This window comes from Zootoca vivipara, chromosome 9 (genome assembly GCF_965207765.1).
Source record: "Zootoca vivipara chromosome 9, rZooViv2.hap1.1, whole genome shotgun sequence".
Taxonomy (NCBI): domain Eukaryota; kingdom Metazoa; phylum Chordata; class Lepidosauria; order Squamata; family Lacertidae; genus Zootoca; species Zootoca vivipara.
This window is the reverse complement of record NC_142592.1, coordinates 18225957-18243321: the sequence shown is the minus strand read 5'-3', so window position 1 is coordinate 18243321 and position 17365 is coordinate 18225957. Positions and strand designations below refer to the sequence as shown.

The 17365-nt window shown below is 43.2% G+C and overlaps 1 protein-coding gene across 2 annotated transcripts in view; it reads right to left on the bottom strand.

The window, feature by feature from the left end:
* Positions 1 to 17365, bottom strand: part of CTTNBP2 (cortactin binding protein 2) — a 104663-nt gene that overhangs the window by 61939 nt on the left and 25359 nt on the right. For both annotated transcript variants that reach the window (XM_035127367.3, XM_088676500.1), the window contains exons 3-4: positions 12831 to 13055; positions 2333 to 3983 (exon numbers count right to left, since the gene is read on the bottom strand). In XM_035127367.3, coding sequence (XP_034983258.3) covers positions 2333 to 3983; positions 12831 to 13055 — 1876 coding nt within the window. The remainder of the gene's footprint in view (positions 1 to 2332; positions 3984 to 12830; positions 13056 to 17365) is intronic.

Below are 17365 nucleotides of genomic sequence, written 5' to 3'. Positions count from 1 at the left end.
AGAAATTTGGGAGTTGATTCTGGGATCTTCTACATGCAAGGCATGTGTTTGACTATTAGTCCTACAAAAATATACAATATAAAAATAAACATATACTTTTATTTTTTTAAAAAAATCCCGTTAATTTTGTTTAAACAACAAGCAAAACTGCTTACCAAATGCTGAAAAATAAAATCCTTCAACAGCTCGAATCCAATGTCCAAAATCCAGGCAATACAGAAATGTCTTACAATACTTCTAAAATGGTGGCAAGGTTTAATTACATGTGGTCCGGAGTGATTTTAGAGATTACAAGGCACCCTGGGTAGCTCAGTTGGTAGAGCACGAGATTCTTAATCTCAGGGTCGTGGGTTCGAGCCCCGTGTTGGATGAAAGATCCCTGCATTGCAGGGGATTGGACTAGATGACCCTCATGGTAACTTCTAACTCTATGTTTCTATGGATGAAGGTTTATCTTCTAAGCAGTGGCGGCACATGTGGTGTTATGAAGCTACAGAATCAAGCTGGCAACCAAGTTGTTCCTGGATGGGGCTGGTGAGGTTGAAGTCACATGGGTGCACTGTCTGGACCACTGGATCAGCTGGTGGTAGCCCTGCTGGTGCAAACATGTTGCCCTGTTGACACCCTACCCAAGCATGGAGCAGCAATACCAGTGTTGGGAGGGCAACTCCACAGCTCTCCCCCACAACACCCACCTCTACTGCCTTTAAGCATGTTTGAGACTCCAGGCACTCTTCCCCATATCCTTCATGGACCACTGTTCTCCCCAAGCCCTAGATTCTTATCCTCAGAGCTCAAAATATCCTTGCTATTCTTAAACGGAGAAAGTACACTTTTGATCCCTGAATGCCTATCGCTTTGGCACCCCAAATATCAGAAGATGAATGTGCAGTAAGTGAGGATAAACCTAGGTAGCTTTATGTTATATGATGCAATCCACTTGGACTAATATTTTTCCTAATGCATCACCACGCTGTTGACATATATAAGAAAGGCCTACTTCCTCAGTGTCTTAGCGTGAGCTGTTTTTCTGGGAATGTGCTCTCCTTTTCAGGATGAGAACCTACATTCACAGCTAAGATGGCCAGAGCCAGCATTAGGGGAGACCCAAACCCAACTCTCTGTTCAAAGAGAAGGCAGGCTTTCTGGCATGGCCACTATCATTAAATATGGAGGCACAGAATTCTACTAAGGCCCTGCCCAAAGTGTGAAGCAGAATTCAATGCAAAGGCCATTTGAAGGAAATTAAAACTTCAGGTGTCTTCAGTGTCTTTCAGGAATGCTTCAGGGCAGTAAGGACTCCTGGGCTGAACATGAATTAAACTGGGGCACTTCTAGTACAAAACCTTGTTGTTGACGACCTATACCCAACTGGGCTGTGGAACACAAAAAACAAATCCAGTGGCGCTAGAGGGACGGGGAGAAAACCCTCCACAAATAAAGCCAATAAAATATATCCAGTCATATAAAAAAGCTAAAATTGTGCCACTCATTTTTAATTTTTTAAAATCAGTTCTAGTCCTTTGGTTTCACAAGAGAGGTACTGTATTGGGAAGTCACTCCTGGAGTGCTCTCAAAAGCTGAGCGGTCAAAACCCCTAAAGGAATGTAACGCAGAAGCAGTTCTTAAATCGTTCGCTGAGATTTTCAAGGTAATTGAATATCCTCGTTCCTAGATGGGCTCGAGGCTGCAGCCTCTCACCCCTGGCTGTGCGTGCAAAACTACACATCATGTCTAGTTCCAGAAGTCTTTTCTCTGAAGGCTCTTTTATTATCAGGTAAAGCCTCTGATAAATGATGGAACATGGGACTGGTGAGGGGAAGGGGTGGGGGAAAAGGGGGCTGTTTAACTCTTTCTTCCCCAGACATTGATTTAAAAAGTACAGAGGCCTGTGCCTTTTATATCTTTGGGGGGGGGAGTAGTTTGGGGGAGAGCAACTTTGAGTGAACAAGCAGCTGGGAAGTAAATGGTTAAAGAGACATGAACACCCATCTTCTGCTTTATCCGATTAAAAAAGAGACAGAAGGGAGGGGAGAGGAGTCGTGAAACTACATATAACATAAAGTTCACCATTTAAAATTATTCTAGACTTTAGAGATTCCATCTTGCAAGGAAATACACAAATTCCCCTTGTGTGGGAAAAAACTATGTTATGGCCCCATGAAATGGATTTCCCATACCCCTGAAACTTAAAAGAAAACACACATGGAAATTTCAACTTTAAGGAAGAAGCAAAAAAAGGGGAAAGAACAGGCTTAGGGAAAAGGAAAGCTATAGGAGAAAATATGGCAAAGTAGCAACAAGTTTAGGAGTATATTGACAATCCCTTTACCTGATGCTGTTACCAGTAGGCTGTCTGAATCACATGGTCTACAGGATGAAGCACTAACAGGGTTTATGGAGGAGCTACAGGCAATGGTGGTGGGAATGACAAAGGAACTTTCTGAACATGCAGGTTGGTTCAGTCCGGGGGATTGGGGAGGCCAGGCACCCACCTGAGACGTGGCCATGGCTGGAATGGCACACCCTGCAGATGCCACAGATATATCTAGTGTTGGTTTTGGTGGCAGCTGAGGTGAGGACTTAGAAATGACCTCCTCATTTATTACCCTGATTCCTTGAGGTGAACTGGAAGGAGGTGAGACTAGGGTTTTGCTGTCAGTTTTGGCACCTATATTAGGGGAGCGACCACTATCCATAAGGACTTTAAGCTGTGGGTGCGGTGGAGATGGAGTCTGTGAAAGGCCTGGCTTTTTGGGAGGAATGGGCGGAGGGTTTCCTCTGTCAATCCTCGACACACTGGGAGTCTTTAGACCCATTCTACCGACTGGGGGAGGATACGTGCCAACGTCTATCGAATGTGACATTCCCGGCCGTCCAGGTGGAGCGCCCTGAGGACTTGTGAATCTTGACAGGACCTGGGTGACGGTATTCCGAGCTAGCTGCTTGGCAACTAGGTTGTCTCGACTCGTGGGCGACACGTCTCTCGACGGAGGGCTTTGGGTAGTGTTTCCGTTTTGGTCTTGGTCGTTAGCATTGGTTTGAAATCTAAACCTAGCTGCCTGGACGCGTGGATTCAGGCCTTGATGCCCAGTACTGCTGGCGGATGGAGAATGCAGAGAGTGCATAGACGATGCTTGCAGGTAGCTCTGAGGTGCTATACTGGGTGCTGGCGAGGGTGCAATGCTATTTGGAAAGGGGGAAGGTAGATTGGTTAAGTCAGGCGTTGCATTTGGTCCGTTCTCCTCAATTCTGCTTTGGCCTTGAGTCAGAATGGGAGTTGAGGGGGACAGGAGCAGGTCATTGCAAGAAGAATGCCTGTCCATGACTGGCTTCACAAAGCCTGCATTGGAGCATACATTCATCTTTGTGTGGCCAGAGAGCAACGGGTTGACAGCTGAAGGCTTTACAGGTACAGTTAAAGGCAACTTCCTAACACTTTCGGCTCCACCATCTAGTAACGCCGCGTCTGTCTGGCAGGCAAGCGTTCTCAAAGCCGGTCCCTCTGTTCCAACAGATACAGAAACGGAACCTCTATCTTTGTTCTTACGCGGGAGGGAAAGGTGCAACTTACTGTCGTTCTCCTTCTTCAGCTGCTCAATCAGTTTTCTCATCCTCTCCCTCTCTTCTCGGAGGTCGCAGGTGTACGCTTCCTCTCTGCCAAGCCTGGCATGCAGTTGCTCCCTTTCTGTGTCAAAGTCAGAAAGCTGCTTTTCCATTTGGGCTTCCATCTGTGCACTCCGCTGCTTCTCAACGGCAAGAGATTCCTCCAATTCGCCGGCTTTCTTCTTTTCTTCCTCAAATTTTGCCATGACATCTTCCAGCTTCTGGGCCTCTTCGACTATTCGGCTGGAGAGCTGTTTACATTCTTTCACTAGCATCAATACAACTTGTTTATTCTTGCCACGCTCCTCCTCAAGACGAGCACATAGTTTCTTATGTTCCATTTCGAGCTCCTGTAACTGCGATTTCTCCATTTCCAGCTACAAAGGAATGCAGAACAATATTCTCATTACCATAAGGGTTGGGCTTTCCTCTTTTTTTTTTTAGTCTCAAGTAATAGAAATCAGTTGTATTTTATGTTATTAAACTGATACAAAAACCTATCTTTAATGGGACCTGAATTAGACATTTTCTGAGCTAAGTTATTTGTGCCAAAATGTTGCTATGTCTCTGTTTTCCAAGACAGGTTAAATGAAAACTAAACTCACATTTCGTTGTCTTGATTTTACAGGAAAATACACTCTTTTTGTTTATTGTTAATGGGAACAACTACTTTGCTTCGGCAAATATCAAAACTATGCTTTTCGCAACCGACACAGTGTCAATGGACTCATCTGCAGTATATACATTCAAAGCAGTATTATGTAACTTCAAACAGTCATGACTTCCCTCAAAGAATACTGAAAAGTGTACAGTACTTTGTGTAGTAGTAAGGGAGCTGACCCTAATTGCTCTCACAAAGCTACTATTCCCAGAGTTCCCTGGGGAAAGGGATTGACTATTAAACCTATATGTGTGGTTGGGGGAATGGCAGTCATCAGGGTGTTGTTCATTTCAGTATTTTATTAAAGGGTAACATTATTTCAACAAAATCGTCTGTATCAGACATCCCACAAAAGAGGCATCAAATTAAAACTATTTTACGGTTATCAAGAACTTTCCCTATTTGCAAGAATCAAAAGCATTAAGGACAGGTGGCTCAATGGATTTGTGCATCAGGCTGTTAACCAAAAGGTTGGTGGTTCAATCCCACCTCAGGGACAGGATACCTCCATTGCAAGGGGTTGGACTAGATGATACTTGGGATGCCGTCCAACTCAACAATTCTATGAGAAGTCATCTGTGAACAAAAAAATGAAGGCCAGTGTATGTGTATTGGGAGAGGGCTATGCCGAAAGGAATGAATGGGACTAAAGAATGCTAGCTAAAGTCTCATCAAGATGGCTACCGGTATAGGGTGCCAAATAACATCACCAGCATGCTGAACATGGATCAGCAACTACAGTGTACCAGAAACTCTGATGCTCAGATATACCGATTTGATGCTCAGATATACCAAGCCCAGGCTTGGAGTTTTTCAGAAAGCTATATAGCTTAATTTGAACCCTTTTTTGCCTGCTCTTCAGGCTTTGAATATGCCAAGTCGGAGTTTCCACACCCTTTATCTTTGAACAATGTTTATTTAAAGTATAGTTTTTTCAATTTCCTTCTGAGGAAACTGTTAATCGCAGTGAAACGAGGTTGTAGCCGGCATCCCGTCAAGGCTTTGATTGTTTTTGAAAATTGATTCTATACCAGTTATTTCTAATAGTTTTCTCATAATCTTTAGTTCCTTATATACTTTTATCTTATCTGATTACCTCTCGTTTCAGGGAATTTCATGGTGTAATTGTTTCTTTTATATTTGGTTTCTATTTACAGATTTACCGATCAGCAAGCTTGGAATTCTGAAATAGGTAGGACAGAATGTTCCTTCTATTTCCATGCTCGTAGGGCCAAGATTTATTCCCTCTTTGAAGGAGGAAAATACCTGTTTCCTGCCCAGTAGCTATTTCAGAACTGGATATCAGTGAAACTGAAAAAGCTCAAACGTTTACTCTTGACTGAGGGATCATTATACAATTCAAGAAAATGTAAGGGGAAGGGCTTAGTTGCATGTAATAGTGTAATCAAATGTGATCTTCATTCTGACCACAGGCGTCCCCTTTCCCCCAACTCCCCCCCCCAAATAAAATAATTGCACACAGGGTTAGTCAGTAAGCTGATAAGAGAAAGCAGATAAAATGGTTGCAGTCCAGCATTTGTGATTACTACAGAGGCGGGGAGGGCTTTACATTCCTCTAGATGCTAAAATCATACTAATTTCAGAGTTGTAAGAAGATACTGTATGGTGAGTATATTTCATGTACGCTGTAATCTGGGGAACCAGATGGCCCAGAGGATTGGTAACAGGAGATGGAGCATTTCATCTCTAGGTCAGTGGTTCAATTTTGGCTTTGGTTGCTAGCGAAAGGAAAGTCATTATAAACTGGCGACTTCTGAGTGGCCTGCTGTTCACCAATAGGATTCTGTGTCCTCCCTCCAACACGGAGGAAAACTGATGAGTCTGTTGGACAGCTCCTCCAAAGAATTTTGTTGTTATTTGCCTACACTCCCTTTTTCTAATAAGACAGCTTCTGCTTTGTTTCTTCGAAAACTTCATAAACAAGGAATTAACAGCAGCTCTGCTGTCCTCCGCACCCACTCTGAATAATAAGTCCTTTATGCTTAGCATGAGTAAAACAGGAATCACTCTGAAAGTGAAGCAGCAAGGGAATAATATTGCATATCCAAAAAAAGAAGCTAACTCTACAGACTGCCTGGTGCTTGAAAAACGAGAAAACATTTGCTAAAATTCCAGGGATTTATACTTCAAGTCAATAAAAGCTAGCTATCATGGTGGCAATGTTGGACCTGCAGTCTTAAAACTCTTCATTTAATTTCTAAGACTTGGGAGGAGAATGGTATGGCAGGATGAATATTGGAAGAGGATATTTCTGCTTTATATCCAGCAACAGACATCCCTCAGAGTTGCTGAATTACAGCGTCGATCACTAAATTGTCTTGAATTAGCGACTGGAAATTGCTTATAGCAAAATACTTTGGATAATGAAGGACAAGCGAGCATGTGAAGCACCATCGTGGCGGTTGTCTCAAGCACACGTTCTTGACTAGGTCTCAAAATATGAGCCAAGTTATTGATTCAGATATGACGTAATATAATGAGAAATGAGATGTGGTTCAACCCATGTGGATTATCTGCTTTAGCAAACAAGGGGTGCTTTTCAGGGGAAGAACTGAATAGCTGGAACTGCTCCGCACATCCATGACAGTGGCCAAGTTACAGTCCCAGGTTATGCATTCATTTGTTGTATTTCTGCTCCCACATTCCCAAAACGAACAATTCTAATTGCAATTCAAATCACAGCAACAACAATAATAAACTCCTCCATGCAAATTGGAAAGCATTCGCACTGTCAGGATATCTTCCAGAACCGCAGAAGAACCCAGCCTTCTTTTAAACATTAATTAAGTATAATGCTGGGTGATGGGAAACACATTTGCCCCTTTTCCAAGAGTGGCAAAATAAAAATAAAAAATGTTTCTTCCTTGGGTATGCTAAACCATGTTAAGCACATACAATTTTCACATTATAATCCCTTCCACGGATTGTCAAATTGACAAAGTAGTGACTGGGAGGGAAGCAGGGGTGATAAAAATAGAGCAGGTAGCTTTTTATTTTTAGTGTTATTTTGATTTGTTTACCAAATACAGTTAAGACAGGTAAAAGGGGCAGGGAGGCCTTTGCAGTGGTGGGCTAGATAGGGATCATGATTTTATCTTGTCTGTATCTTTAACTGACTTTTTCAGCTGTCTTTTTATTGTATTGTTATTTAAGTTTTTTTAAAAAATATATATGGATTGGTGGCATTTTTATCAGCTTCCCTAAGGATAAGCTGCTCTTTTTTTATTGGAGAGGAAAAGGAGGCTATATGTTTGAAAGATAAATAAAACAGGCAATGTATGTGGAACTGTTTGGTTTTATTATGCATTTTCTTTTGCTTTATTGTCCCATTTTCTGTCCACTGTTTTTATGTACACCACTCAGAAATACAAATAAATAAATAAATAAATAAATAAATAAATAAATAAATAAATAAATCTAGCTAAATGGTTTGTTATCTCCCTTCAAACTCTCCCTTCTGTGAATATTTATTCAATTCAAAATGTTTCCAGATGTGTACATCTCAGATCATGCCATCCGCTCCTTATAGCAGATTCTGCTAAAGGAAGCAGGATGGGCCGTTCCCTCACGTTGCATATGTGCTTTATAAGACGTTTGTTTTCTAGATGAGTCAACCTGACTTCTTTGCCCCAATACTCTTACGGAACCTGCTCCCAATTTGTTCCATCGTGTCCCAGATTTTCATGTCCATCTAGGCTGCTAGATCCCGTCTTGCCTACACATACCTTCTGATTTTCTTGTACTGCCTATCCATGTTTCCTGTCACTGAATCCTATCCCAACATCAAACTGTTTGCCAAACCCAGCCTTAGTTCTCTTAAGCTAGCCGCCTCTCTTGGTCAACTGAGACTCAGAGTTGCTGCCCTCAGCTCCTGCAAAACTAGACAAAAACAAAGTGTTGGTGCTGACCTTTAAAGCCCTAAATGGCCTCAGTCCAATATACCTGAAGGAGCGTCTCCACCCCCATCGTTCTGCCCGGACACTGAGGTCCAGTACCCAGGGCCTTCTGGCGGTTCCCTCGTTGCGAGAAGCCAAGTTGCAGGGAACCAGGCAGAGGGCCTTCTCGGTAGTGGCGCCTGCCCTGTGGAATGCCCTCCCATCAGATGATGAAAAACAGCTACCAGATTTTTAGAAGACATCTGTTCAGGGAGGCTTTTAATGTTTAATAGATTATTTTATTTCATTTTTCTGTTGGAAGCCGCCCAGAGTGGCTGGGGAAACCCAGCCAGATGGGTGGGGCATAAATAAATAAATAAATAAAAATAATAATTAGAGTATTCTCTCTCTGATCAGAAGAAACTCATCAGAGCATGGGTACCCAGCATAATATCCTCTGGATGTTGTTGGACTACAGCTTCCATCATCTGCTACCGTGTTTCCCCCTTTTTAAGGCGTAGTCATAAAATAAGCCATAGCAGCATTTCTAAGCATTTGAGAAATATAAACCGTACCCCGAAAATAAGCCATAGTGATAGGTGCTGTGCGGAAGAGAGCACTGAGCTCCCCGAGTCAGCAGCAGCAACGCCGGCCGCAGCAGTGTTTGCTGAGTCCTTTCTTGCTTTTGGGACTTGGTTACTGTGCTGGCTTGGGATGGTGTGTGTGCAATTGCTGTTGCTGCTTCGTGTTTTTCAGCTGGATTCTCTGGGTTCTAAGCACTTTCCCCCGTTTGTTTGCGAAGCAGCACTCGGCTGCAGCCCCTGCCTCTCCCGGCGGCTGCAGGAGGCTGCAGTTGATCGCTATCTCCTTTTCCATTTCTTTTGTCTTTGAGCACCCGGCCCCGCCCCCTCTCCCCTTCGTGGAATGAAGAACGGAGTTTTAGCAGCATTTCCTCATTATAAAAAAAAGGTCAGGAACTTTTACTTTAACCTCAAAAATGGGATATTTCCTCTCTCTAAAAACAACTCTGACCTGAACACCAATAAAATGGGGGTAGATCACCTCCAGTTTATAAATCCGCAAGTAGATCGCAGTCTCCTGGAAGTTGGGCTCTATACTTTGGCTGATTGCAAGCCTTTGCATCTTTAAAAAACAAAAACCATGCACCTCTCAGTCTTAATTTTCCTTTAATTCATCCCCCTATACCCTCCTCCAACCATTGCCTCCTTCCATTCCTTACCCCCCTCCCTCTCTCCCCACTTCCCTCACTCCTGTGCGATCTCATTTAGTCATATACTTGCTTTTTCTGTTGTGTTGGCTATTTTATATTTAATATTATTACCCTTTATGATGTTATTTTTTCCCTTGCGATAATTATTTATTTTTTATCTTTAACTAACTTTCCTTTCCATATTTTTCCATATATAACTCAACACTTTCCCATTCCTTCTTAACTCTTTGGATAGAGTGCCCCCCCATTATTGTTGTTAATTTTACAATTCCTGGATTTTTTATGGAACCGAACAGCTCGGGTGCTTCAGAATGTGCCTTCTGTTGCTACAGGGCTATGGGGCTTCACTATTTGACCCCCCCCCCAGGTTGGGATTTTTAAAGTAGTTCTGTGGGTCCCAGGGCGCAGAATCACCCCCGATCCTTTCCTTTGTCTAAACAGACCTCTTCCCCCCTGACTTTGGAAGGCTGTGCTTCAAGGGTGATACCAGGGGTTTTTTAAGACCTGCGCCTCTTAAGGATTGTTACGGTCCATAACTTCCATTGCTTTCTAAAGGGTTGGGGGTTTAAAGCACTGCCACCCCCACCCCACCCTGCAGGCGCTCGGAACTGGCAGCGCCAACAACGCGCCCAGCAGCGCGCAGAAGAGAGCACTGAGCGTCCTGAGCCAGTGGGTCCCAGTTGTACCAGCACTTTTTTTAAAAAAAGACACCCCCTGAAAATAAGCCACTGTGTGTTTTTTTGAGGGAAAAAAGTTATAAGACGTGTCTTTAAAAAGGGGAAACACGGTAACCATTAACCATGCTTGCTGGGTCTTAATAGGAGTCCAAAAACATCCAAACGGCACCATGTTTGGCTACCCCTGTATCAGAGGGTTAAAAAAGAAGTCAAGCCACTTGACCTCCTAGTACCATAATACTGTAATACATCTGTCTCCAAGAGTATGAATCACTGTACGAAGCATGTTTATCTTTAATTACTTGGCAAAATGTATGTAAATAAAGTCCAAAGGAGGATTTGGTTTCAGGTGTCATGCAGTTGATCCAATTACGTCGAGTTGTCAGCCAGCAGCAGCTATATTGGAGATATGGAGCTATTGTTAGTTCTTAGCTTATAGTAAAGGTATACTCTCAGCCACGTTTGGGAAACTAGCAACTTTGCCCCACATTCAGATCTTGTTCTGTTGGGTTGCCATCTGATCAAAGAAATTGCAATTGAGTAATCTTTTGAGTGTTTAGTCAGTTCATCTATCTGTTGGACAAAAATATTATTTCTGCAGTAAAAATAAAGCTTTATTTGGTTTAGATTTAGACATGCACACACGTCAAAATCAGACATAATCTTAACACAGTCACTCCCTACTGGGTGCAAGTGAAGGGAGAACATCTCTTTTAATGATGGCACTTGCCCTTTGCCCTTTTCATTTAAAGAAACATTTTTTACATCTGCTACCCAATTAACTGGGAGCACCATTTCAGTTGATTAAATATATCTAATTGCCAAGTGGGCTGCAAGCAATTCCCACGGCCAATTGCCAGGAACGTACAAAGACAAGGGAAAGTTTCTTACCATCCACTTTTTATTCGATATTTACAGAGAGAGGCTTTGGAACACAGCCTCTTGGATAATGGCATTGTCCTGAGCGAATCTCCACCCCCCCTTCTTTCCCACTTCCTTATTTGTCATCATCATCACCTCCTGTACAGGTGACGCTAAGTGCCCTCTGTCTTCGAGCTCTTTGCTCTCCTATTTTTAAGGCTCGCCGGGTTCTGGGAGATGCTTTCTAGTGTCTAGTGACAACGTGTCAGCCAGTTGCTGCTCTGCTTCTGCCTCTTGCTCCTTTCCCATTATTTCCTAACTTTCCCCCTCATCTGCCTCCGAGCTGTGACCTCCCCCAAACCCCTGTTGTAATTCTGAACTGTCTTCCTCTTCTCTGGATGGGTCAGGCTGGGGAGATGGTCTCTACCATTCCTCCTCTGCCCAGTCTCTGACACTAATCATTTGATCTAAAACAGGGGTACCCTACATGGTGCCCTCCAAATATTTGTTGGATTGAAAAAGGTAAAGGTAAAGGACAGTTAAGTCCAGTCACGAATGACTCTGGGGTTGCGGCACTCATCTCGCTTTACTGGCCGAGGGAGCCAGCATACAGCTTTCGGGTCATGTGGCCAACATGACTAAGCTGCTTCTGGCAAAACCAGAGCAGCGCACGGAAACGCCATTTACCTTCCCGCCGGAGCGGTACCTATTTATCTACTTGCACTTTGACGTGATTTCAAACTGCTAGGTTGGCAGGAGCTGGGACTGAGCAACAGGAGCTCACCCCGTCGTGGGGATTCGAACCGCCCACCTTCCGATCGGCAAGCCCTAGGCTCAGTGGTTTAGACCACAGCGCCAGCTCCCCCTTTTCCTGACCACTGGCCATGTAGGCTGGGGCTGATGTGAGCTGTAGTGCACCCAACATTAGGAGCACACCACATCTGCTGCCCATGATCTAACCAATTAATCAATTAAATGTTGCAGCCCTAGCTGAAGGTTTGCATTTCTTCAGAATGGCCATTCTTCAGCCTCAGGACTGTATCCAGTTGTCATGCTGGGCCCCTGGATAATGAGGACCTGGTTCTCCTGACGACCAAAGACACAGGTAAGCTGACAGAGCCCATGGCATCCCTGGTGTTCTGGGAAGCACGTTCCAAAACCTACAAGGGATGCTCTTATTATGATGTAAAGAGGAATATTCTTCCATTGTAATAATTGAAAACTATCAACCAGAGATGTGTCACGAATGCTAAAATCAGTAACATCTTAAGGGTATCCAGCGCCGTGGTTCAAGAATCCTCCAGCGCCCCCCCCCCCACGGCAGCAGTGGCGTGTGGCTGAGGGGCGGAGACGGAGGATGGCAGAGCCTGGACGGCGTGCACCACCTTGCAGGGGGCTGGCCTGGGCACAGAGCCTTGGCCTCCCGCCCTGGACTGGCCCCTCCTTGGCGCCTCCCTCCAGCGGCTGCTCCGGGACGCGACGGTGGCACATGGCCATTGAGCTTCCTCCATGAAGCAGAATCAGCAAGACTCCTGCCTAGAGTGGCAGCAGGCACGTGGTGCCACTCTAGGCAGGAGTCTCGCTGATTCTGCTTCATGGAAGCTCAATGGCCGCACGCTAGTGGCGCCATGGGGGGTGAGGCGCCGGCAGCAGCTGCTCCCAGACACCAGCCGTTCGGTGCCCCTTTCACGCCACCCAACCCGGACCTAGAGACGACCCTGGATAAAATACAAATAATACGGCCACTCTAGAATCACACACACCTAAAAATTTGATTTCTATTTTTTTTAAAGTCATAAAAATGAGAGGGAATACATTCTTTTGGAGATGTGGTAAGCAATTTTTAAAAAAGGAAAGAGCAAGTCAAAGCGGGGGAAACGGTTGATGGGGGGGGGTACCTTCTTTTGTCTGTTTTCAGCAGCGACCAACTGAGCTGCCATTCTCTCTTGCATTTTCCTGCAGTGAGCCATAACAGCTTCTAAGATGGAGAGTGGGTTGGTACAAATGGACTTCTTGTCTTTATCACCAGCACCTGACTCATAGTCTCGCTGCAGAGCCAGAAATGGGTCACTAAGATTAAATCTCCCATACCGCTCCTGGATAAAGACCTCCTTCCTCCGTGCCTAAACAGAGAGATAAACAAAATGAATCACTAGAGAATAGTTAAATGAAATGTTGACACACACAACAGCGCTATACGTAGAACATCTGGGAAATAAACAGTCACAGATTACTTCAGTATTTTTAACAATACATAAGCCAATGCATTTTGAGAATAGCCATGTTTTATGCCAGTGATCTAAATTAAATCTTATTTCCAAGTAACACCACAAAATTAATTATATATATATGGCCTTTATATATGCCTGAGATAAATCAATAATTTAACATTTAGGTTTATTAAGTGCAGTTAATAAGATGTGGCCATTTTAGCTTTCTTCCCATCTCCCAGAGTTCTCTCTTCGCTGCTGCTACACACAATTATAATGGTTATGTAGATGTTTTGTTGCTTTCATCAGAAATGTGGGAAAAGAACATCATTTGAGAAAGTCAACACAACAGTTATAATAATACTGTTATGTTAAAAAATAAAGGATGCTGTGCATTTTGTTTTTTACTCCCCCTTCCAATAATAATAATAATAATAATAATAAATTATTATTATTATTATTATTATTATTATTATTATTATTATTATTATTATTTGTACCCCGCCCATCTGGCTGGGTTTCCCCAGCCACTCTGGGTGGCTTCCAACAAAGATTTAAAATACATTAACATGTCACACATTAAAAACTTCCCTGAACTTTTAAGTAGTTACGAACCCCCTCAAAGTGTTGCAAGTTCCTGAAGGCAATGCTTGCAAAAAGCCTGATTGCTTTGGAGGGAAATGGTCACCTGCCACTATGTACACATCATTTTGAGCTGGCACAAGATATTGCACTGCTGAAACCCTTTTTTTTTTTTTTGCATCTCCCTTGTCTCTGCTGTGCCTCTTCTCTTCATTGTGATGCTTTAGCAACACCAGCAGGAGCAAATCCCCACCTCCACCTCCCTGTCTCACTCTAGAAAGGACCTGGGGAGGGGTCATTCTCGAGTGAGGCATTCTGGGTGGGGAAGTCATGAAAGCACCAGTAGTTTCCTGCGGCAGCTGATAAACCCTAATATTGGTGGCGGGTGAAAGTTACAGTAACTTTAAAACGCTCCCCCCAAGAGTTGGGCGGCATCTAACTGAGGAATGAATCATGGCTCAAAAATAGAAATGCAACTTTAAAAAGACGCCAAATGCTATCATAAATAGCCTCACAAACTGAAGGTAAGAGTGATGATTAAGCGTGAAATCCAAAAGATATTATGGGAAGTGGAGAACCACATTAATTATTTTGGTCTTCTCTCAAGATACCAAGGCCTGAAAAGCAGGTGGCTTCAAAAACAGGCCAAATGATGAGAAGGCACTCATCGTTTTAGAAATATCAGCATGAAGGAAAGGCAGCGCTAAGCGGAAGCAGGCTATTCCATAGTTAATTGAGTTCTATTCAGGCATTATCTGACATCAACAACAAGGGTTCCAACAGTGGTTTCCAACCATTGCTCCATCCCCACCATCATGCCTCTGTTGAACATCTGTAGAGCACATCTATAGAGAGAAGCAAAGTCTACGGTTGTAGGTCCCTCTGTTATTTTGAACCCTGTTTGAGCTATAATACGGGACTCCACAACGGAGCTCCACTTCTTCAAATTTCTTGTAACTCCTGTTGAGAGACGCAGATCTGGTAAAGATCCATTGATCTACTTCAGGATATTAGAACTCAAAGTGAAATCCGATGCACACTTGCATGGAAATAAATCCAATGGAAGACCATGGGACTCTTTTGTGATAATTATATTTTATATTCTTTATTGGAAAATACAAAATTATAAAAATTACAAGTGTACAGAATAAGATAAGACACAAAAAAGAAGGAACAAGAAGTAGCAACCATGTAGGGGGGAAAGGAGATGTTGTGTGCATTACAAAAAAGGTACTTAATTGCTGAGTAAATATGCATAGGTTTACTGTATGCTTGGGACTTGGTAGGATAAACTCTTGCTAGCCCTGAGAATTCTCCCAGAGCTTGTGGTATCCAGAATTCACTAGGACTTACTACAGTAGCATCCAAGACCTACAGCCTTTTGCTAGTCATCCTCCGCTATAGACTGCTTCCCAACAGATCTTACCTAGAACCCTGCAGGCTATTAGCAGGACAAGATCACATGGGTGACAAGAAAAAATGGGGATTGTACACCCTTTAGCAACTTCTGGAGTAACCTGGGCAATAAAGATATGCATCTTTCCTGAAAAGCATCTCACATTCGCAGCTGGGTGCTACAGTGATGAACCAGAAGCGCAGGAAGTTCTTAATGACCTTAAAGAGAAAATCATGCATTGCTGGCATCTGCGTATAGAAACAAAACTAACACGTTTTTACAGTACTCTGCAGATTTCATCACTTAACATATGGTAAAGAGTGTAACATTTCCCTGATTCTTTTTTAAAGTCACAAGCAAAAAAGCACGTTACATTTTTTTAAAAAAATTATAATTAACAGAGCTTTTGCATGGAGAGAGAAAAGTGCATTCTCCTTTTAAAACGACTCAAGCATTCCTCTTTTTTTAATGCCAAGATCCAGACACAGTATTCCACTTTGAGGCCAACAGACAAGTTTAGAAGAAGTCAGTGGAAGTTTCCTTAAACGTCACCACTACAAATAGCCAAAGGAACATTTTCTAGTGAAAACGTGTTGATTTTGTCTTTTTATAGCAATGATACCTTTGGCTGGGCTCTAGAGAAAGCCAGTTTTATATGACTCACAGACACCTGGTGTTTCTAAAATCCAAAACTTTCCTCACCACCCAAGCATGCCAATCCGATCCCCAGCATACTTGCCAAGGGTACTGTATGGGAGTGTGACCAGCAGTACAGTATGTCAAAAGGTCATGACATTTTATAAGTGCACATGTGCATATTTAGTCTGTATGGACAAACACACACAACGCTGGGCATTTGAGAAGTATTTCAGTCAGGGGCTAAAATATGTATGATTTGGCGAAATAAACGAGAGAAACAAAGATCAGCCAAACATAGCACATTTCTCTTAATTATGTTCCTTGACTCAAGGTGTAAACTTCTCACTTCACTCATAATCATAACTGTTTCCTGACCAAGAAGGACTGGCCTAAGGCATATTGCTCCCTGAGATGGAAGACAAGTGGAACCCCATTGTCCAGATATAGTATCCAACCAGACTGGAGACTGAACACACTCAGTGGTGTGTGGTCAGTGGATTTGGGGGACTAGATTAGTGCCCTAGATGTTCCCCTGGCACCACCTTCCCGAAGCCCAGGAAGCTTCTGCAAGGCTTAGGGATAGAGTCGCGATGCTCACACAAGCAACGTTCCCCCAATCCCCCTTGCCTCTGGCCCTAACTGTTCCCTTATGAAAAATCTCACCATGGAACACACTGGTCATGGGTCAGTATTTTCTACTGGACCTGGGGGCAGCAGAATAGCTTAAAGAGGATGGGGAATGTTGCCAGCCCCCTGTCTAAAGGCATTTGCTACATGATGCAGCCGCCTTACTCTGCCTGATATGGGGCAAGCCTTTCAGACTATGGCAAGGAGTAAGGTAAGATGTCTTAATTTCCTCAGAAGCTGTCTGTTTAATGGCAGACTTCCCCAATCTTCTCCATCGGTTTGGGACAATTCCCACCTTCCATATACAGCATCACCAATGAATAGGGTTGATAGGAATTATAGTGTGGCAACTTCTGATGGGTACAAGGTTCAGGAGTTGGGCATGTCTCCTTTTCCCTCAGTCCAACACATAGACGTTCAAAGCGCTCAGCTCTGAAGATCAGAAATTGCTGTGTTGCTGTTTTTTTTAATAAGTTCCCTCCTCACTCCCACATCTTAAAGTCTGCTAATATAAATAAAAGTTATAGGAGTTGAGCAGAGTATTTGCATATTAAACTGATAACGCAGACACTCATCTGAAAAACGTTATGTCAGAATAGAACATTGCTTTTGCCATAAGGATTTACAAGCTGGAAGTGGGAATCCTTCCTGTTCACAGATCTTTCCAATAAAATTTGTGCAGATTCTGCATTCCTATCCGGAGTTTTGATTCATAGAAGTTGAAACGTTTCCCAAATACATTGGGCCAAAAAGATCTGAAAACAGGCAAGCGCATCTAGAGCCCATGGTTTTAGGGAATCTGGAAGAAGCTGTGGCAAGCTTCAAGCTCTCGTATTTCACCTCTCCTTACCCAATTATTTTGTGCATGAGGAGAGTAAAATTTCCTCATTTCTCTTTAAAACAAAAGAGAGCTTGCCTTCACCTTATGTCCAAACCTAGAGAATGGTGGTTTGCTTCAATTAAAGTTAGTTGAAGCCAA